This window comes from Thunnus albacares, chromosome 2, assembly GCF_914725855.1.
Source record: "Thunnus albacares chromosome 2, fThuAlb1.1, whole genome shotgun sequence".
NCBI lineage: Eukaryota > Metazoa > Chordata > Actinopteri > Scombriformes > Scombridae > Thunnus > Thunnus albacares.
This window is the reverse complement of record NC_058107.1, coordinates 32,534,842-32,556,210: the sequence shown is the minus strand read 5'-3', so window position 1 is coordinate 32,556,210 and position 21,369 is coordinate 32,534,842. Positions and strand designations below refer to the sequence as shown.

The following is a 21,369-nucleotide window of genomic DNA, read 5'->3' as shown; positions in this document are numbered from 1 at the left end:
TCTGCTGTCTGGTGGAAGATTTATGAATAGAAAGTTAAAGAGACAGAGGGTTCAACCAAAAAGGTTCTTCAAATCTCTGTTTTTTCTTACTATTGACTGACTGTAACTATTTTAACAATGAACTCTAAACTGTGTTGGATCAGAAAACTGTTAAAAAGAACATTAGCAAATCTATAGTGAACATTAAAACCTTCCTGACACAGTATTATATATGAAGTCATCCTATTAATTTTGCACCTCTTCTCTGTTTTTATGGTTCCAGCTTCACTTCAGAGATGATCCAGTTGAGACTGGTGACACTGGCTGCACTGCTCTGCGCTCTTCTCAGTGCTGATGGAGGGAAAGTCCTTGTTTTTCCTGTGGATGGAAGCCACTGGATCAACATGAATGTCCTCATCCAAGAGCTCCACTCTAGAGGTCACAACATCACAGTGATCCGGCCCGAAAAAAGCTGGTACATCAAAGCAGAGTCCCATCACTACCAGTCAATCACCCTCAACGTTCTCCCTGGATTTGATGTGAACAACATGAATTATTTTACAACAAGAATGCTGCAGCTTAGGCATGAGGCCCACACTTCGACTTTAGCTTATTTGAAAGGTGGAGAGGAGTTAATGAAGATGGTGGATCATGTTCACAAAGTCGAGGTTGATAAAATTCAGAAGATTTTTGAGGATGCTAAACTGATGCAGTTCTTCCAAGAGGCCGAGTACGATGTTGTTCTGACTGACCCCTCCTTCGGCGGAGGGGTTCTTCTGGCTCATCGGTTGGGTCTGCCTATGGTCTTCAATGTACGATGGACAATCATGGAAGACGGACATCACACAGTTGCCCCCTCACCGCTCTCATACGTTCCCATACCAGGCACTGAACTGACTGATCGGATGAGTTTTTGGCAAAGGGTGAAAAATGTTTTCTTCTCGTTAATGGTACGTAATATCCGGGTGATGATAAAAGACTCTCACTACACACCATTTGTCCAACGTCACTTCGGTCCTGACGTCCACTATGATGAGCTTGTTCAGGCAGCAGATATTTGGCTGATGAGAACTGACTTCACCTTTGAGTTCCCTCGTCCCACCATGCCCAACGTTGTCTACATGGGCGGGTTTCAGTGTAAACCCTCCAAAGCGCTTCCTCAAGATCTGGAGGACTTTGTCCAGAGCTCTGCAGAGCACGGTGTCATTATTATGAGCTTGGGGACCTTGGTGGGGAATCTCCCTGAGGATATAGCAGAACATGTGGCTGCCGCTTTTGCACAGTTGCCTCAGAAGGTCATCTGGAGGCATACTGGGAAGAGACCGTCCACCCTGGGAAACAACACCCTGCTGCTGGACTGGTTGCCTCAAAATGACCTCTTAGGACACCCAAAGACCAGAGTGTTTGTGGCTCACGGAGGCACCAACGGACTTCAAGAGGCCATCTACCACGGAGTTCCCATCGTTGGCATTCCTCTGATGTTTGACCAGGATGATAACCTGTTCAGGATGAGAGCGAGGGGCATTGCCAAAGTGCTGGACATTGGCATATTAAACAAAGACAACTTCCTGGAGGCGGTGAAGGAGGTGCTTCACCAGCCATCCTACAGGGAGAACATGCAGGAGCTCTCCAGGCTGCACAGAGACCAGCCCATGAAGCCTCTGGACCGAGCCGTGTTCTGGATCGAGTTTGTCATGAGACACAAGGGAGCAGCTCACTTAAAGACCGACTCCTACAAGATGTCTTGGATTCAGTACCACTCCATCGATGTAATCACACTGTTGCTAGTGTCAGTCACGCTGATGTCACTGATTTGCATTTTAACAGTGAAATGTTTGTGGCGTAAAGTGTTTGGTGGGAAGAAAAAAACCTCAAAATAATATAGATACTATCCTCTCAGTTGAGTGGAGTTTTTCTGCAACACAGAGAGAAAGATGATGAAGATGTATTAAACTCAGTACTAATCTGTATCTTGGACAACTGAGTTTTAATGATGATGGTACAACAGCACAGAGGATGTGAGCCTCTTCAGAGCAGAAAAGACTTGTGTCAGAGATATAATCCAGTCTGAAGATTTGTTTTTATTTAAAATTGAAATTGATGCTTTATTGAACAAACCATGTAGATGGCAGTTTATCAATCCATGTTTTCAAGATTTTGTTACAGAGTTGATACTATTGATTAAACAATAATGTGCATGGAAAAAAGTGACAAAGTGGAAATAAAATATCTAGTGTTCAAAATGACCAGAATGTGTTGTTGTGGGAAATCTTTAGATGGGCCAATAAATCTTCAGGTCACCCACAACTTAGTATTAAACTTAAAACTTATAAGAGAAAGACTCAAAGAAATACACCACAGTGTATTTTGTTTCCATCTTGTGGCGTTCACAGGAAGAACAATATATCCATGTTATTACATTCTGTACTCACGGTACAGTGCTGACTGACTAAACCTGCTTAAAGAATCAAATCTTCAGTGAAAATCTTAATTCTGCTGAAGAGTAGAATAATTTTAGAGTCCAATCACTTCAGCTCTTCCTACACAAACCCTCAGTGCTTCCTCTCTCCAATGAGTCGGTCTATAACAGACTGTTACAATACTTCACAACAGCAGCAATATTTTTTGTTTGTTTGTTTACAAAATAAAAACTGTAATATTTAACTGTCCCTTGGAGCATTTAATCATGCAGTTGGTTAAGTTAAGTTAAGTCAGAGGGAAACATTTTACTATCTCTGGATTTAATTCTCATTTCTAATGCTCAGAACACACTGATTTGTATTTTTACAGTGAAATATTTGTGGTATAAAGTGTTTGGCAGGAGGCAAATATATTTGTGACTCATTTTTAAAGATTCACATCTCTAGCAGGAACCAATGTGTTTGGGACTGAGTGTCAGACAGGCTGGGGACAGGAAGTGTTGAAGGACAGACATTTGATCTGTTCATGACATTTGATGACAGTAAGAAAAATAGAAGATCTCCAGCCTCATCCTTTAATTTAAAGTGAACATTGTTCAACAGAACATCAAGTGATGAGGAACCAGCAGGATTATAAAGTGTTTTACTTTTGACATCATGTCACAGAACAAAGTCTTCTCATCATGAGTGAACTGCTGCTACTTACTGCTGAACCAGACTGAATGAAAAAATACACAACGTCAAGTTTTTCAGTTGAATCTTTCAAGTTAAAATGATGAACGCCGACATACAAATAACCTTTACACAACACTTAAATCACAATCCTTATCAACACCTTAAATGAAGAAATACAAAGTCTCAAACTGAAAATAGATATATTTCTGGAGGAAACTGTTGTAAATGATTTCTTTTAAATTGAACAGCCTCTTTTAGAGTTTATGTTCATGTCTTGAAGTAGTGGAGGGTAAACACACATACATTCAGTTTTATCATCTGAGGATTTGTTTAATAAAGTTTTCCCTCCTTTTCTGACTATTTCAATATTTGACACACACAGCGAGGTGCAGACCAACGTGAGAATTAACACGACTCCATTAAAATAAACAGGTTGCACAACTATTCTCTAATATGTCACGCTTTATTACTCACATGTTTTGTCTATTTAGCATCATCAGGGTGGTATGAGGTTGTTTCAGGTTTCTTTCTATACAATCAGTTAATTTGTCATGTGACTTTACAAAAGGAAACATTAACTAAATAAGTTCAGACTGTCCATAAATGTTGAAGAGGTGACACAAAGATTATGAGACTGTGTTCTGAAAACTGAAGTTGAAACAGTTTCAGTAAGAAATTTGTTGTTTTGAAAATAAGAAATTGAGATTTAAACCATTAATAAAATAAAATATTGCATTTTGCATAAACTGGTTGTATAATTGTTTTGTGAGATTTCACCTTTTGTAAAGTCACATGACTATTTGATAGATGTTTGTAAAGAAAGTGAAACAACCTGTATCTCCTTTTCTGACTGACACACATTTGGAATAAAAACTGCTGGTGATTTAATTACACATCATGACAAGCAGCATCCATCAGATAAACATTTTATAAAATATAGTTGATTCAGAAAAATTAAACCGAATTGTTTTGGTCGGTTTTGTTTATTTTATGCTGATCATCATCTCAACATTGCAGTTCATCAATCCATGTATACACCACCAAAATGACACACACAGTATGCAGAAGCACTGTCAGAATTAAACACTGAATTAAAATAAAACTATATTAAAACACTTGTTTCCAAAGAATAAAACAACAGATTCACAACTGAAATAACTCATCAAAAGACCCCAAAATATAAAAATCTAAATCTGACGACTAAAACTGTCACCAAACTGAATCAATCAAAGCATTCGGTACAGTGGATATATACTACTATACAATGTTGTTTGACTAAAAACAAGATGCTGATAACCAGGATAATTAACAGCTTTGATTTGTAAAGTTTGTCTCTTGATGATGTGAAACAGTTTCAGCATTTTGTATCCATATTTTCTTGTGAATTCAACTTTATTTTAAGAGGCGACAAAACTAACTTACACACTGAATCTATCTTTGAAAGCCAAGAAAGCAGAATCAGAGTATTTAACAACATAAGTAAATATTCTGTTGAAATACATAAACATAACGGAGTTACCATCTTTAATAAATTCATTCTAAATATAAAACAACTAAATCCTGAACGGCTCAACGTCTTTCAAAAATTCAGATGAGAACAACGGTTTAGGTTTTCATGTTGTTGCATGAAAACAAGAAAAAAACAATATCTGTGACCCTCAACAACAAATCAGTTCTGTTGAAGAACAAAAGAACAAATAATAATCAATCAGAGCCAGAATGATTTTTGATACACTGAACCACTGAGACTCTGAGTTTAAAGTGAAATCAAATCTGAAATAAATCATCGGAAGATCCAGAAATCTTACAAACTAAAATTGATGAAGATTAAAAAATAGAATCACTTAACTTGAACAAAAACTGAGATCTAACAAACAGCCTTAATTATCTGTTTAAATGTTCATCACTTGATGACGTGAAATATATGTATGATGTGTACCCCTTAAACACACACACACACATACACATACACGCACACATGCACACACACACACACATATACACACACACACACATACACGCACACATGCACACACACACACATACACGCACACACACACACACACACACATACACGCACACACGCACACACACACACACACATGCACACACACACACACACACACACACACACACACACACACGCACGCACACACACACACACACACACACACACACACACACACACACACACACACACAAACCTTCCTGAACATCACAGAAAAATCTCAGTTGAACAGATTTTGATATCAGTGGTTTTAGCTTCACCAGCTGGACAAATACAGAAATAAGGGAAGAGTTTCTCAGTGAAAGTGTCTCTGTGAGTGCAGATGTGAGTCATGTCTTCAGGGTCGTAGAAGGACACCTCCCCCCTGTCATAGTCCAGCTGGACTCTGATTCTCTGGGGACTCTTCTTCACACTGACAGTCTTACCAAGACCATTATCGTATTTTCCACTGCGATGCAGTAAACACCAGATTCCATATTCTGCTGTAGCAAATAACTTTCCCTTCCTGTCAACTGACTCTTTAGCTAAACCCACATTCCAGCGAGGATGGTCTCCCACCTCCACCTCCCAGCTGTGTTTCCCTGAGCTGAAGCCCTCAGAGCCCAGAACATCTGCAGAATAAGTGTTTCTCTCTGGATTATCAGGGAGCTGCTGCTCTGTGTTTCCACATCTCACACTGGTCAGATCATCAGACAGATAGAGCCAGGGGTTTGCAGTGTTTGGGTCCAGAATGACAGGACTGAAGTGGACCTTCTCCTTCATCTTCCCCCAGACTCTGAAGGACAGGTTGCCCAGGTGTTTGGCCACATCTATCAGTGCTCCTGAGACCAGCTGTGGATCTGACAGTGAGCACTGGTCTCTGGCTCTGGTCTGAGTGGGTTTATAACTGCTGAGGAATGACACGTTGTGTTTCTGCAGGTCTTCTTCAACAGCAGAGATACTGTCTGACAGAGAGGAGATCTGCTCCTGAATCCTCTTCATCTCTCTGCTGATAGTCTTCCCCTTCTGCTCCTCTTCCTCCCTCAGAGCTGCCAGTCTGGACTCCTCTTCCTCTTTCAGGAACTGGTGAAGCTTGTTGAACTCTGCTCTGATCTGCTCCTCTGTGGACAACAGCTGCTTCTCGGAGTGTTGAATCACTTCATTGTATGTTTTCTCCACTTGTTTGTATTTGTTCCTCTTGTCCTGTAGAGACTTTAAGTCAGATTTCAGCTGGTCCTTCAGGTCACTGACTGCTTGTTCTACAGGAACCACCTTGTGACTCTGGTGGAGAGAAAACTCACAGACAGAACACACAGCTCTCTGTTCATCCTCACAGAACAGTTTAGTCTCATCTTGATGTTTGCCACACACCACCTCCTCTTTCTTTCCTCCTTTTTCTGTCTCAGATGATCCAGCTTTCTGTCTCCCAGCAAAAGAGTCAGCTAGTTCCTTCAGTGCAAAGTCCACTACTGGAAATTCTTTTGAGGATTTTCTTTTACAAATGGGACAGTTTTTGTTTTTAGCTTGTTCCCAGAATTTTTGCAGACAGCTTGAACAAAATCTGTGGTTGCAGCTCAAAGACACAGGATCTCTGAAAGTGTCTGAACACACATGGCAACTCAAATAACATTCAAGAACAGCTCTCTCAGCCATTTGCTTTGATGTCTAAATGATCTTTCAGTAGTCTTACTTTTCCTTCACTTGATCACTTGAAATCCTTCAAATGAGTGTTTTCCAGCAGAGATCTCTCACCCTGTAATGGCGTCTCAGCTCTGATCCACAATGTCAAAATTCACTTTCAATTTTACTTACAACTGTCACATGGTAAATTATTAACAGCAGGAAATGCTGTAATGTAGTTTTGTCATCAGCAGATGGTGATGTCAGGACGTCTTTCAGAGGTACATTTTTAACTCTTCATCCATTACAGTAAAAAGTCCTTATACAGGCATCTGTAGACTAAATAAATTAAACTGTTCATGTCTTAACGTTTTGATCTCTTTTGTTTCTTTTTCTGCAGCTCAGAAAAATCTTATAAACATGAAACAAGGAGACGTTGGTGCTTTCATCTTCCAGTGAGGAGTGAACATTTCAAAAGACTGACTGACACTGAAACAGTTTTTCAACATTTTTAATTTATATAACTGCAACAGGAAACATGTTCTGCTGACACATCAATATGATTGTGTTTATGTCATCCAGCTTCATTAAATATTTGGCATTCACAGAAAATGTGAAACTTATTAATTAAACCCCCATTTGACCTTTCTAGTCTTGTACAAAATGCCTAAAATTAAGGTTTGCAAAGTTTAATTTTTCATTTTTCTTTTCTCCACTTGTTCTCTTTTGTAGCTGTTTCTTCATTCACCCACTCACAATCTTTAACCTCTTATTTCTGTTCAAAGTGTCACATCATACCTGGACTTTCTGTTTGTTTTTTGGACTCTTTGTGTTTTTGTTCGTTTGGGTTTTCTGTGTTGCACTTATGTTGCCTGGATTTGGATTTTTCTGGTTTCCCTGTGTTTTCTCCTCCTGTGTTCATGTGCTCCTCCTCTCACCTGCCCTGCATCACCTCATTGGCCCTGCCCTACTTCCTGTGTTTCCCTTAGCCAATCACTCCCAGCCTGCCCATGTGTCTTGTCACCTGTTCCCTGATTATTATCATAAGATTACCAACTGCAAAAAAACCCAACAAATAAATATTCTTAGTTGAAAACAACATATAAATGTTCTTACAATGTCTTTACTTTCTTTTGAATGTAAAAATATAATAACTTCAAGGTTTAGATATTAATTTGCTTCTTTTTTTGTAGCAGATTTTTTTTTTCAAACAATCCAGACTAAACATTGAAATAACATAAGAGACCCATATAAATACAAAAACACACAATACGAGTAAGAGAAATATAGTTCAGGCCAAAGTTCTTTAATAGTAAAATATTTATAAACTTTCTAATCACACACTACATGATTATGATATGTCTATAACAGAGAAACTTGAGGTGTGAACATTACAGTCTTTGAGCTCTCTGGTTTGTTGTAACTCCTCCAACATGGCAGCATGTCTCTTATAACCATCAGGAAATGTTCTTCAAATTCTCACTAACATTTCTCTGTTTGATCATTTGTTTCAATAAACGCTCTGAAATGTAAAAACTGCAGTGACAGTGATCTGTTTCATGAGTCTGTTCAGAGAGAAAGTCACTTCTGAACCACAAACTTTGATCAGGATATTACACAACATTCAATGTAAGACTTTTCAGTCGCACAACAATAAAAAGTGTAGATCTGCTGTTGACTCTGAGACAAACAGACTGTTAATCTGCTGTACAACACCTTTCCACTGTAAGTAAAACATGAATTATTGTCTTTGAATCAAGACGTTGTCACTCAGGTTGCATCACATATTCACAACAAGGTGCAAACTGAGCTTGTTGATAAATGTTAAACCTTCAGCCTTTCAGACTGCAGGTATCCCAACATGTACAGAAGCACAAACTGATGTTAGACTTATTTATCTCTCTGCGGAAGAAATAGAAGAGTTGTGAGGAACGTGTGCATGTAGGAGTGGATTCATTTCATATCAGAGTACTGGAGCAAATATGTCAGATATGACAGATGTTCAGTCCAGTAAAATGTCATTTGAAGTCAATAGATACAAGAGTTTTTTATTGGAATGAACTGAACTAAGTGAAGTGATTTCTCATCTTGTTAACATTTATTGTGTCTGATAGTTTAAAGTTCCTTTAAATGAAAATCTGTTGATGTGATTGAAAAAATAAAGCAATTGTTGAGGCATCCAAGAATTTCAAAATGTGATCAAATGTTCAAGAAAAGACATTCACTGTTATGTAATCATTATCAGTGTTGGACAAGTTATTGAAAGTAGTAATTGAATTACTTAATCAATTACTGCATATAAAGTGATTAGTTACTAGGGAAAGTAACTTTTGCGTTTGTTTTAATGCAAAAGTATAACTCGTCCCAAAATCTCAGAGTTCAATCCACTCGGTAAAGAATCCGTTTTGTTTTCCCCAAAACTCCAAATCAGTTCAGTTCAATCCAGTTTAACAAACATAAGAGAAAGACAATTAAAAATCCGCTCCGCGTTTTACCGCAGATCCAAAACTCAAACCAGAAACAGCAGCAGCAGAAGTTCAGTAACAGATATTATTTACAATATATAACGTTATAACTCCAGAGACAAAGCTTATGTTTTACTACGAGTTGAATACAATGACGTGACTTTACAACGCTGCTCTGAGACACGGTAAAGGTCAGATGATGTGTTTGTGTTGTGTTGTGTGTGCGTTTGTCTGCTATCCTCTGCAGTTGTCCACTATTTTCACGTAAGACAAAAGTAACAAGTAACGAGCCCATATCAATTTCAATAATTGTAATTGCGTTATTTTATTTTGAAAGCATTGTATTGTTTTGAAGTAATAAGTTACGTTACCGCAAAAAGTAGTAGAATTACAACACTGATCATTATCACAGTTAAATATGTTGACTGTTTCATTCTCAGATGACATGATGTTTATAAATATCATAAACGTGAAGCAGAAATTAACAAACATAGAGAAACTGTGCAACCTGCAACCATCTCACTTCATCTGATGTGACTGACTTTATTCTGTTATTTAAAACAACAGCATGAAACTGGGAGTCTTACTGACACTCTGCTCTCTGATTGAAGATTTATGAATAGAAAGTTAAAGAGACAGAAGGTTCAACCGTCTCCAAATCTCTGTTTTTTCTTACTATTGACTGTCTGCAACTATTTTAACAATGAACTCCAAACTGTGTTGGATCAGAAAACCGTTCAAAAGAATATTAGCAAATCTATAGTGAACATTAAAACCTTCCTGACACAGTATTATATATGAAGTCATCCTGTTAAAGTTGCACCTCTTCTTTGTTTTTATGATTCCAGCTTCACTTCAGAGATGATCCAGTTGAGACTGGTGACACTGGCTGCACTGCTCTGCTCTCTTCTCAGTGCTGATGGAGGGAAAGTCCTTGTTTTCCCTGCGGAGGGAAGCCACTGGATCAACATGAAGGTCCTCATCCAAGAGCTCCACTCCAGAGGTCACAACATCACAGTGATCCGGCCTGAAAAAAGCTGGTACATCAAAGCAGAGTCCCATCACTACCAGTCAATCACCCTCGATGTTGTTCCTGGATTTGATGTGAACAACATGAATTATTTTACAACAAGACTGCTGCAGCTCCGGCGTGAGCTCCACACTTCACCTTCAGCTTTAATCAAAGCTTGGGAGGAGTTTATGAAGATGATGCATCATGTTCACAAAGCTGTGGTTGATAAAATGCAGAAGATTTTTGAGGATGCTAAACTGATGCAGTTCTTCCAAGAGGCCGAGTACGATGTTGTTCTGACTGACCCCTGCTTCGGCGGAGGGGTTCTTCTGGCTCATCGGTTGGGTCTGCCTCTGGTCCTCAATGTACGATGGGCAATCATGGAAGACGGACATCACACAGTTGCCCCCTCACCGCTCTCATACGTTCCCATACCAGGCACTGAACTGACCGATCGGATGAGTTTTTGGCAAAGGGTGAAAAATGTTATCTTCTCATTAATGGTACTTAATGTCCGGGTGATAATAAAAGACTCTCACTACACACCATTTGTCCACCGTCACTTCGGTCCAGACGTCCACTATGATGAGCTTGTTCAGGCAGCAGATATTTGGCTGATGAGAACTGACTTCACCTTTGAGTTCCCTCGTCCCACCATGCCCAACGTTGTCTACATGGGCGGGTTTCAGTGTAAACCCTCCAAAGCGCTTCCTCAAGATCTGGAGGACTTTGTCCAGAGCTCTGCAGAGCACGGTGTCATTATTATGAGCTTGGGGACCTTGGTGGGGAATTTCCCTGAGGATATAACAGAACATGTGGCTGCCGCTTTTGCACAGTTGCCTCAGAAGGTCATCTGGAGGCATACCGGGAAGAGACCGTCCACCCTGGGAAACAACACCCTGCTGCTGGACTGGTTGCCTCAAAATGACCTCTTAGGACACCCAAAGACCAGAGTTTTTGTGACCCACGGAGGCACCAACGGACTTCACAAGGCCATCTACCACGGAGTTCCCATCGTTGGCCTTCCTCTGATGTTTGACCAGGATGATAACCTGTTCAAGATGAGAGTGAGGAGCGTTGCCAAAGTGCTGGACATCGGCACATTAAACAAAGACAACTTCCTGGAGGCGGTGAAGGAGGTGCTTCACCAGCCGTCCTACAGGGAGAACATGCAGGAGCTCTCCAGGCTGCACAGAGACCAGCCCATGAAACCTCTGGACCGAGCCGTGTTCTGGATCGAGTTTGTCATGAGACACAAGGGAGCAGCTCACTTAAAGACCGACTCCTACAAGATGTCTTGGATTCAGTACCACTCCATCGATGTAATCACACTGTTGCTGGTGTCAGTCACGCTGATGTCACTGATTTGCATTTTAACAGTGAAATGTTTGTGGCGTAAAGTGTTTGGTGGGAAGAAAAAAACCTCAAAATAATATAGATACTATCCTCTCAGTTGAGTGGAGTTTTTCTGCAACACAGGGAGAAAGATGAAGATGTATTAAACTCAGTACTAATCTGTATCTTGGACAACTGAGTTTTAATGATGATGGTACAAGAGCACAGAGGATGTGAGCCTCTTCAGAGCAGAAAAGACTTGTGTCAGAGATATAATCCAGTCTGAAGATTTGTTTTTATTTAAAATTGAAATTGATGCTTTATTGAACAAACCATGTAGATGGCAGTTTATCAATCCATGTTTTCAAGATTTTGTTACAGAGTTGATACTATTGATTAAACAATAATGTGCATGGAGAAAAGTGACAAAGTGTAAATAAAATATCTAGTGTTCAAAATGACCAGAATGTGTTGTTGTGGGAAATCTTTAGATGGGCCAATAAATCTTCAGGTCACCCACAACTTAGTATTAAACTTAAAACTTATAAGAGAAAGACTCAAAGAAATACACCACAGTGTATTTTGTTTCCATCTTGTGGCGTTCACAGGAAGAACAATATATCCATGTTATTACATTCTGTACTCACGGTACAGTGCTGACTGACTAAACCTGCTTAAAGAATCAAATCTTGAGTGAAAATCTTAATTCTGCTGAAGAGTAGAATAATTTTAGAGTCCAATCACTTCAGCTCTTCCTACACAAACCCTCAGTGCTTCCTCTCTCCAATGAGTCGGTCTATAACAGACTGTTACAATACTTCACAGCAGCAGCAATATTTTTTGTTTGTTTTTTACAAAATAAAAACTGTAATATTTAACTGTCCCTTTGAGCATTTAATCATGCAGTTGGTTAAGTTAAGTTAAGTTAAGTCAGAGGGAAATATTTGTGGCATAAAGTGTTTGGCAGGAGGCAAATATATTTGTGACTCATTTTTAAAGATTCACATCTCCAGTAGGAACCAATGTGTTTGGGACTGAGTGTCAGACAGGCTGGGGACAGGAAGTGTTGAAGGACAGACATTTGATCTGTTCATGAAATCTAATGACTGTAAGAAAAATAGAAGATCTCCAGCCTCATCCTTTAATTTAAAGTGAATATTGTTCAACAGAACATCAAGTGATGAGGAACCAGCAGGATTATAAAGTGTTTTACCTTTGACATCATGTCACAGAACAAAGTCTTCTCATCATGAGTGAACTGCTGCTACTTACTGCTGAACCAGACTGAATGAAAAAATACACAACTTCAAGTTTTTCAGTTTAATCTTTCAAGTTAAAATGATGAACGCCAACATACAAATAACCTTTACACAACACTTAAATCACAATCATTATCAACACCTTAAATGAAGAAATACAAAGTCTCAAACTGAAAATAGATATATTTCTGGAGGAAACTGTTGTAAATGATTTCTTTGAAATTGAACAGCCTCTTTTAGAGTTTATGTTCATGTCTTGAAGTAGTGGAGGGTAAACACACACACATTCAGTTTTATCATCTGAGGATTTGTTTAATAAAGTTTTCCCTCCTTTTCTGACTGTTTCAATATTTGACACACACAGCGAGGTGCAGACCAGTGTGAGAATTAACACGACTCCATTAAAATAAACAGGTTGCACAACTATTTTCTAATATGTCACGCTTTATTACTCACATGTTTTGTCTATTTAGCATCATCAGGGTGGTATGAGGTTGTTTCAGGTTTCTTTCTCTACAATCAGTTAATTTGTCATGTGACTTTACAAAAGGAAATATTAACTAAATAAGTTCAGACTGTCCATAAATGTTGAAGAGGTGACACAAAGATTATGAGACTGTGTTCTGAAAACTGAAGTTAAAACAGTTTCAGTAAAAAATGTGTTGTTTTGAAAATAAGAAATTGAGATTTGAACCATTAATGGGTTTAAATGAAAATATTGTATTTTGCATAAACTGGTTGTATAATTCTTTTGTGAGATTTTACCTTTTGAAAAGTCACATGACTATTTGATAAATGTTTGTAAAGAAAGTGAAACAACCTGTATCTCCTTTTCTGACTGACATACATTTGGAATAAAAACTGCTGATGATTTAATTACACATCATGACAAGCAGCATCCATCAGATGTACATTTTATAAAATATAGTTGACTCAGAAAACACGAATTGAACTCAATTGTTTTGGTGTTTGTTTTTTTTATGCTGATCATCATCTCAACATTGCAGTTCATCAATCCATGTATACACCACCAAAATGACACACACAGTATGCAGAAGCACTGTCAGAATTAAACACTGAATTAAAATAAAACTATATTAAAACACTTGTTTCCAAAGAATAAAATAACAGATTCACAACTGAAATAACTCACCAAAAGACCCAAAAATATAAAAATCTAAATCTGACAACTGAAACAAAACTGAATCAATCAGAGCATTCGATACAGTGGATATATACTACTATACAATGTTGTTTGACTGAAAACAAGATGCTGATAACCAGGATAATTAACAGCTTTGATTTGTAAAGTTTGTCTCTTGATGATGTGAAACAGTTTCAGCATTTTGTATCCATATTTTCTCTGAGACTCTGAGTTTAAAGTGTAAAAACTGAAATTAAAACATGATCAACACTGAAATAACTTAATTGTGAATTAATTTAACTATGATGAAAGTTTAAAAATCTCCCCAACTGTAGTATTTTGTACAGTCGTTACAGTGTTTATTATATCTATATTATATTGTGGTCTGATTAAAAACAAGATGCTACTAACCAGGATAAAAAGTTATAATAAAAACAGCTTTGATTTGTATTTGTATAAAAGTTCACCTCAGATGACAGATCAACATTTATTTTTCCTTGATAATGTGATCTAAATAGATATCGAAGTCAGAATATATATGTAAAAGTTTTACGGTGAATTCTCTGTTAAAAACAATTATTGAGGTGAACATGTGTCTGTTTTGTACGTGAAAACCACTTTGGATAATTTGTTTCAATGAGCAAAAACATCAATTGACCCTCAACACCAAATCAAATTTGCTTCAGATAAAAGAAAAAATAATAGAAAAGTAAAACCAAAATGCTGAAAACACAAACCTTCCTGAACATCACAGAGAAATCTCAGTTTGACAGATTTTGATATCAGTGGTTTTAGCATCACCAGCTGGACAAATACAGAAATAAGGGAAGAGTTTCTCAGTGAAAGTGTCTCTGTGAGTGTAGATGTGAGTCATGTCTTCAGGGTCGTAGAAGGACACCTCCCCCCTGTCATAGTCCAGCTGGACTCTGATCCTCTGGAGACTCTTCTTCACACTGACAGTCTCACCACGACCATTATTGTACTTTCCATTCTCATGCAGTAAACACCAGATTCCATATTCTGGTGAAGCATGTCGCTTTCCCTTCCTGTCAACTGACTCTTTAGCCAAACCCACATTCCAGCGAGGATGGTCTCCCACCTCCACCTCCCAGCTGTGTTTCCCTGAGCTGAAGCCCTCAGAGCCCAGAATATTGGTATAATTAGTGTGTCTCTCTGGATTATCAGGCAGCTGTTGCTTTGTGTCTCCACGTCTCACACTGGTCAGATCATCAGACAGATAGAGACGGGGGTCTGCAGTGTTTGGGTCCAGAATGACAGGACTGAAGTGGACCTTCTCCTTCATCTTCTCCCAGACTCTGAAGGACAGGTTGCCCAGGTGTTTGGCCACATCTATCAGCGCTCCTGAGACCAGCTGTGGATCTGACAGTGAGCACTGGTCTCTGGCTCTGGTCTGAGTGGGTTTATAACTGCTGAGGAATGACACCTTGTGTTTCTGCAGGTCTTCTTCAACAGCAGAGATACTGTCTGACAGAGAGGAGATCTGCTCCTGAATCCTCTTCATCTCTCTGCTGATAGTCTTCCCCTTCTGCTCCTCTTCCTCCCTCAGAGCTGCCAGTCTGGACTCCTCTTCCTCTTTCAGGAACTGGTGGAGCTTGTTGAACTCTGCTCTGATCTTCCTCTCTGTGGACAACAGCTGCTTCTTGGAGTGTTGAATCACTTCATTGTATGTTTTCTCCACTTGTTTGTATTTGTTCCTCTTGTCCTGTAGAGACTTTAAGTCAGATTTCAGCTGGTCCTTCAGGTCACTGACTGCTTGTTCTATAGGAACCAACTTGTGACCTTGATGGAGAGAAAACTCACAGACAGGACACACAGCTCTCTGTTCATCCTCACAGAACAATTTAGGCTCTTCTTGATGTTTGCTACACACCACCTCCTTTTCTCCTTTTTCTGTCTCAGATGATCCAGCTTTCTGTCTTCCTGCAAATGAGTCAGCTAGTTCCCTCAGTGCAAAGTTCACATGTAGCTGATCCTTTGAGGATTTTCTTTTACAAATGGGACAGTTTTTGTTTTCAGCTTGTTCCCAGAATTTTTGCAGACAGCTTGAACAGAAGCTGTGGTTGCAGGTCAGAGACACAGGATCTCTGAAAGTCTCTGAACAAACATGGCAACTCAGGAAACTTTCAACAAGAGCAATTTTCTCAGCCATTTGCTTTGGTGTCTAAATGATCTTTCAATAGTCAGACTCACCAAGTTACTTTTCCTTCACTTGATCACTTAAAATCCTTCAAATTAGTGTTTTCCAGCAGAGATCTCACACCCTGTAATGGCGTCTCAGCTCTGATCCACAATGTCAAAATTTACTTCCACTTCTACTTACAACTGTCACAGGAAAAAATATTAACAGAAGGAAACGCTGACACTTAGTTTTGTCATCAGCAGATGGTGATGTCAGGACGTCTTTCAAAGTTACATTTTTAGTTCCTCATTCTAAACAAAGTAAAGTGCTCATGTCTTAACATTTTGATCTCTTTTGTTTCTATTTCTACAGCTCAGAAAAATCCTATAAACATGAAACAAGGAGAGGTTGGTGCTTTCATCTTCCAGTGAGGAGTGAACATTTCAAAAGACTGACTGACACTAAAACCGTTTTTCAACATTTTTACTTTATGTAACTTTAACAGGAAACATGTTCTGCTGACACGTCGGTATGATTGTGTTTATTTCATCCAGTTTCATTGAATATTTGGTATATCCTGAAAATACAGGTACAAGGATAAAATTATTAATTAAATCCCAATTTGACCTGTCTAATCTTGTACAAAAAGCCTAAAATTAAGGCTTGCAAAGTATAATTTTTCATATTTTTTCCCCCTCACTTATTCTCTTTTATATAGGTGTTTATTCATTCACCCACTCATAATCTTTAACCTTTTATTCTTGTTCATAGTATTAGGATGAGTTGTGTCTATCCCATCATACATTGGTTGGAATGATTATCATATCAATTAAAGACTTAGTTGAAAACAACACATAAATGTTCTGTCAATGTCTTTACAATCTTTTGAATGTAAAAAATATAATAACTTCAAGGTTTACATCTTCATTTGCTTCTTTTTTGTAGCAGTTTTTTTTTTTTTATAAAATCAATCCAGACTAAACATTAAAATAACAAGAGATCCATTTAAATACAAAAACACACAGAGTGAGAAAAATGTAATTCAGGCCAAAGTTGTTTAATAGTAAAATATTTATAAACTTTCTAATCACACACTACAGGATTATGATATGTCTATAACAGAGAAACTAGAGGTGTCAACATTACAGTCTTTGAGCTCTCTGGTTTTGTTGTAACTCCTCCAACATGGAAGCATGTCTCTTATAACCATCAGGAAATGTTCTTCAAACTCTCACTAACATTTCTCTGTTTGGTTCAATAAATGCTCTGAAATGTAAAAACTGAAGTGACAGTGATCTGTTTCATGAGTCTGTTCAGAGAGAAAGTCACTTCTGAACGATGAACTTTGATCAGGATATTACACAACATTCAATGTAAGACTTTTCAGTCGCACAACAATAAAAAGTGTAGATCTGCTGTCGACTCTGAGACAAACAGACTGTTAATCTGCTGTACAACACCTTTCCACTGTAAGTAAAACATGAATTATTGTCATTGAATCAAGATGTTGTCACTCAGGTTGCATCACATATTCACAACAAGGTGCAAACTGAGCTTGTTGATAAGTGTTAAACCTTCAGCCTTTCAGACTGCAGGTATCCCAACATGTACAGAAGCACAAACTGATGTTTGACTTATTTATCTCTCTGCAGAAGAAATAGAAGAGTTGTGAGGAACGTGTGCATGTAGGAGTGGATTCATTTCATATCAGAATACTGGAGCAAATATGTCAGATATGACAGATGTTCAGTCCAGTAAAATGTAATTTGAAGTCAATAGATTCAAGAGTTTTTTATTGGAATGAACTGAACTAAGTGAAGTGATTTCTCATCTTGTTAACATGATTTGTGTCTGATAGTTTAAAGTTCCTTTAAATGAAAATCTGTTTATGTGAAAATAAAGCAATTGTTAAGGCATCCAAGAATTTCAAAATGTGATCAAATGTTCAAGAAAAGACATTCACTGTTATTTAATCATTATCAGTGTTGGGCAAGTTATTGAAAGTAGTAATTGAATCACTTAACCAATCACTGCATATAAAGTGATTAGTTACTAGGGAAAGTAACTTTTGCGTTTGTTTTATTGCAAAAGTATAACTCGTCCCAAAATCTCAGAGTTCAATCCACTCGGTAAAGAATCCGTTTTGTTTTCCCCAAAACTCCAAATCAGTTCAGTTCAATCCAGTTTGACAAACATAAGAGAAAGACAATTAAAACTCCGCTCCGCGTTTTACCGCAGATCCAAAACTCAAACCAGGAACAGCAGAAGTTCAGTAACAGATATTATTTACAATATATAACGTTATAACTCCAGAGACAAAGCTTATGTTTTACCATGAGTTGACTTTGACGTGACATTACAACGCTGCTCTGAGACACGGTAAAGGTCAGATGATGTGTTTGTGTTGTGTTGTGTGTGCGTTTGTCTGCTATCCTCTGCAGTTGTCCACTATTTTCACGTAAGAGAAAAGTAACAAGTAACGAGCCCATATAAATTTCAATAATTGTAATTGCGTTATTTTATTTTGAAAGCATTGGATTTGTTTTGAAGTAATAAGTTACGTTACCGCAAAAAGTAGTAGAATTACAACACTGATCATTATCACAGTTAAATATGTTGACTGTTTCATTCTCAGATGACATGATGTTTATAAATATCATAAACGTGAAGCAGAAATTAACAAACATAGAGAAACTGTGCAACCTGCAACCATCTCACTTCATCTGATGTGACTGACTTTATTCTGTTATTTAAAACAACAGCATGAAACTGGGAGTCTTACTGACACTCTGCTCTCTGATTGAAGATTTATGAATAGAAAGTTAAAGAGACAGAAGGTTCAACCGTCTCCAAATCTCTGTTTTTTCTTACTATTGACTGTCTGCAACTATTTTAACAATGAACTCCAAACTGTGTTGAATCAGAAAACCGTTCAAAAGAATATTAGCAAATCTATAGTGAACATTAAAACCTTCCTGACACAGTATTATATATGAAGTCATCCTGTTAAAGTTGAACCTCTTCTTTGTTTTTATGGTTCCAGCTTCACTTCAGAGATGATCCAGTTGAGACTGGTGACACTGGCCGCACTGCTCTGCTCTCTTCTCAGTGCTGATGGAGGGAAAGTCCTTGTTTTCCCTGCGGAGGGAAGCCACTGGATCAACATGAAGGTCCTCATCCAAGAGCTCCACTCCAGAGGTCACAACATCACAGTAATCCGGCCTGAAAAAAGCTGGTACATCAAAGCAGAGTCCCATCACTACCAGTCAATCACCCTCGATGTTGTTCCTGGATTTGATGTGAACAACATGAATTATTTTACAACAAGACTGCTGCAGCTCCGGCGTGAGCTCCACACTTCACCTTCAGCTTTAATCAAAGCTTGGGAGGAGTTTATGAAGATGATGCATCATGTTCACAAAGCTGTGGTTGATAAAATGCAGAAGATTTTTGAGGATGCTAAACTGATGCAGTTCTTCCAAGAGGCCGAGTACGATGTTGTTCTGACTGACCCCTGCTTCGGCGGAGGGGTTCTTCTGGCTCATCGGTTGGGTCTGCCTCTGGTCCTCAATGTACGATGGGCAATCATGGAAGACGGACATCACACAGTTGCCCCCTCACCGCTCTCATACGTTCCCATACCAGGCACTGAATTGACTGATAGGATGAGTTTTTGGCAAAGGGTGAAAAATGTTATCTTCTCATTAATGGTACTTAATGTCCGGGTGATAATAAAAGACTCTCACTACACACCATTTGTCCACCGTCACTTCGGTCCTGACGTCCACTATGATGAGCTTGTTCAGGCAGCAGATGTTTGGCTGATGAGAACTGACTTCACCTTTGAGTTCCCTCGTCCCACCATGCCCAACGTTGTCTACATGGGCGGGTTTCAGTGTAAACCCTCCAAAGCGCTTCCTCAAGATCTGGAGGACTTTGTCCAGAGCTCTGCAGAGCACGGTGTCATTATTATGAGCTTGGGGACCTTGGTGGGGAATTTCCCTGAGGATATAACAGAACATGTGGCTGCCGCTTTTGCACAGTTGCCTCAGAAGGTCATCTGGAGGCATACCGGGAAGAGACCGTCCACCCTGGGAAACAACACCCTGCTGCTGGACTGGTTGCCTCAAAATGACCTCTTAGGACAGCCAAAGACCAGAGTTTTTGTGACCCACGGAGGCACCAACGGACTTCACGAGGCCATCTACCACGGAGTTCCCATCGTTGGCCTTCCTCTGATGTTTGACCAGGATGATAACCTGTTCAAGATGAGAGTGAGGGGCGTTGCCAAAGTGCTGGACATCGGCACATTAAACAAAGACAACTTCCTGGAGGCGGTGAAGGAGGTGCTTCACCAGCCGTCCTACAGGGAGAACATGCAGGAGCTCTCCAGGCTGCACAGAGACCAGCCCATGAAGCCTCTGGACCGAGCCGTGTTCTGGATCGAGTTTGTCATGAGACACAAGGGAGCAGCTCACTTAAAGACCGACTCCTACAAGATGTCTTGGATTCAGTACCACTCCATCGATGTAATCACACTGTTGCTGGTGTCAGTCACGCTGATGTCACTGATTTGCATTTTAACAGTGAAATGTTTGTGGCGTAAAGTGTTTGGTAGGAAGAAAAAAACCCCAAAATAATATAGATACACTATCCTCTCAGTTGAGTGGAGTTTTTCTGCAACACAGGGAGAAAGATGATGAAGATGTATTAAACTCAGTACTAATCTGTATCTTGGTATCTTGAGTTTTAATGATGATGGTACAACAGCACAGAGGATGTGAGCCTCTTCAGAGCAGAAAAGACTTGTGTCAGAGATATAATCCAGTCTGAAGATTTGTTTTTATTTAAAATTGAAATTGATGCTTTATTGAACAAACCATGTAGATGGCAGTTTATCAATCCATGTTTTCAAGATTTTGTTACAGAGTTGATACTATTGATTAAACAATAATGTGCATGGAAAAAAGTGACAAAGTGGAAATAAAATATCTAGTGTTCAAAATGAGCAGAATGTGTTGTTGTGGGAAATCTTCAGATGGGCCAATAAATCTTCAGGTCACCCACAACTTAGTATTAAACTTAAAACTTATAAGAGAAAGACTCAAAGAAATACACCACAGTGTATTTTGTTTCCATCTTGTGGCGTTCACAGGAAGAACAATATATCCATGTTATTACATTCTGTACTCATGGTATAGTGCTGACTGACTAAACCTGCTTAAAGAATCAAATCTTGAGTGAAAATCTTAATTCTGCTGAAGAGTAGAATAATTTTAGAGTCCAATCACTTCAGCTCTTCCTACACAAACCCTCAGTGCTTCCTCTCTCCA

General features: G+C 38.8%; 5 protein-coding genes and 1 long non-coding RNA gene across 8 annotated transcripts; 3 read left to right on the top strand and 3 right to left on the bottom strand.

The window, feature by feature from the left end:
- The first annotated feature begins 266 nt into the window (after positions 1-266).
- Positions 267-2,225, top strand: LOC122966857 (UDP-glucuronosyltransferase 2A2-like). The gene has a single exon (XM_044331227.1). It carries the CDS (start codon positions 276-278, stop codon positions 1,857-1,859), a length of 1,584 nt encoding a protein of 527 aa, XP_044187162.1. The 5' UTR covers positions 267-275; the 3' UTR covers positions 1,860-2,225.
- A 914-nt stretch (positions 2,226-3,139) lies between these two features.
- Positions 3,140-5,059, bottom strand: LOC122966914. Its single transcript, XR_006398483.1, has 2 exons — positions 4,581-5,059; positions 3,140-3,924 (listed from the first exon to the last, which is right to left on the bottom strand). It is a non-coding gene; the product is annotated as an uncharacterized LOC122966914 (long non-coding RNA).
- Positions 5,060-5,210: 151 nt separating this feature from the next.
- On the bottom strand, positions 5,211-6,746 carry LOC122966884 (nuclear factor 7, brain-like). Its single transcript, XM_044331258.1, has one exon. The coding sequence runs from the start codon at positions 6,712-6,714 to the stop codon at positions 5,290-5,292; it is 1,425 nt and encodes a 474-aa protein (XP_044187193.1). The 5' UTR covers positions 6,715-6,746; the 3' UTR covers positions 5,211-5,289.
- Positions 6,747-9,248: 2,502 nt separating this feature from the next.
- LOC122966849 (UDP-glucuronosyltransferase 2A1-like) lies at positions 9,249-11,954 on the top strand. 2 transcript variants are annotated; one of them, XM_044331215.1, is made up of 2 exons: positions 9,249-9,331; positions 9,995-11,954. In XM_044331215.1, the coding sequence occupies exon 2, from the start codon at positions 10,008-10,010 to the stop codon at positions 11,589-11,591; it is 1,584 nt and encodes a 527-aa protein (XP_044187150.1). In that variant the 5' UTR covers positions 9,249-9,331; positions 9,995-10,007; the 3' UTR covers positions 11,592-11,954. The 2 variants fall into 2 exon arrangements, with proteins under 2 accessions (XP_044187150.1, XP_044187139.1); XM_044331204.1 differs by having other exon boundaries at positions 9,249-9,337.
- A 2,519-nt stretch (positions 11,955-14,473) lies between these two features.
- LOC122966893 (nuclear factor 7, brain-like) lies at positions 14,474-16,210 on the bottom strand. The gene has a single exon (XM_044331264.1). It carries the CDS (start codon positions 16,064-16,066, stop codon positions 14,645-14,647), a length of 1,422 nt encoding a protein of 473 aa, XP_044187199.1. The 5' UTR covers positions 16,067-16,210; the 3' UTR covers positions 14,474-14,644.
- Positions 16,211-18,275: 2,065 nt separating this feature from the next.
- LOC122966840 (UDP-glucuronosyltransferase 2A1-like) lies at positions 18,276-21,045 on the top strand. 2 transcript variants are annotated; one of them, XM_044331190.1, is made up of 2 exons: positions 18,276-18,415; positions 19,080-21,045. In XM_044331190.1, exon 2 carries the CDS (start codon positions 19,093-19,095, stop codon positions 20,674-20,676), a length of 1,584 nt encoding a protein of 527 aa, XP_044187125.1. In that variant the 5' UTR covers positions 18,276-18,415; positions 19,080-19,092; the 3' UTR covers positions 20,677-21,045. The 2 variants fall into 2 exon arrangements, with proteins under 2 accessions (XP_044187125.1, XP_044187116.1); XM_044331181.1 differs by having other exon boundaries at positions 18,276-18,421.
- Positions 21,046-21,369: the final 324 nt, after the last annotated feature.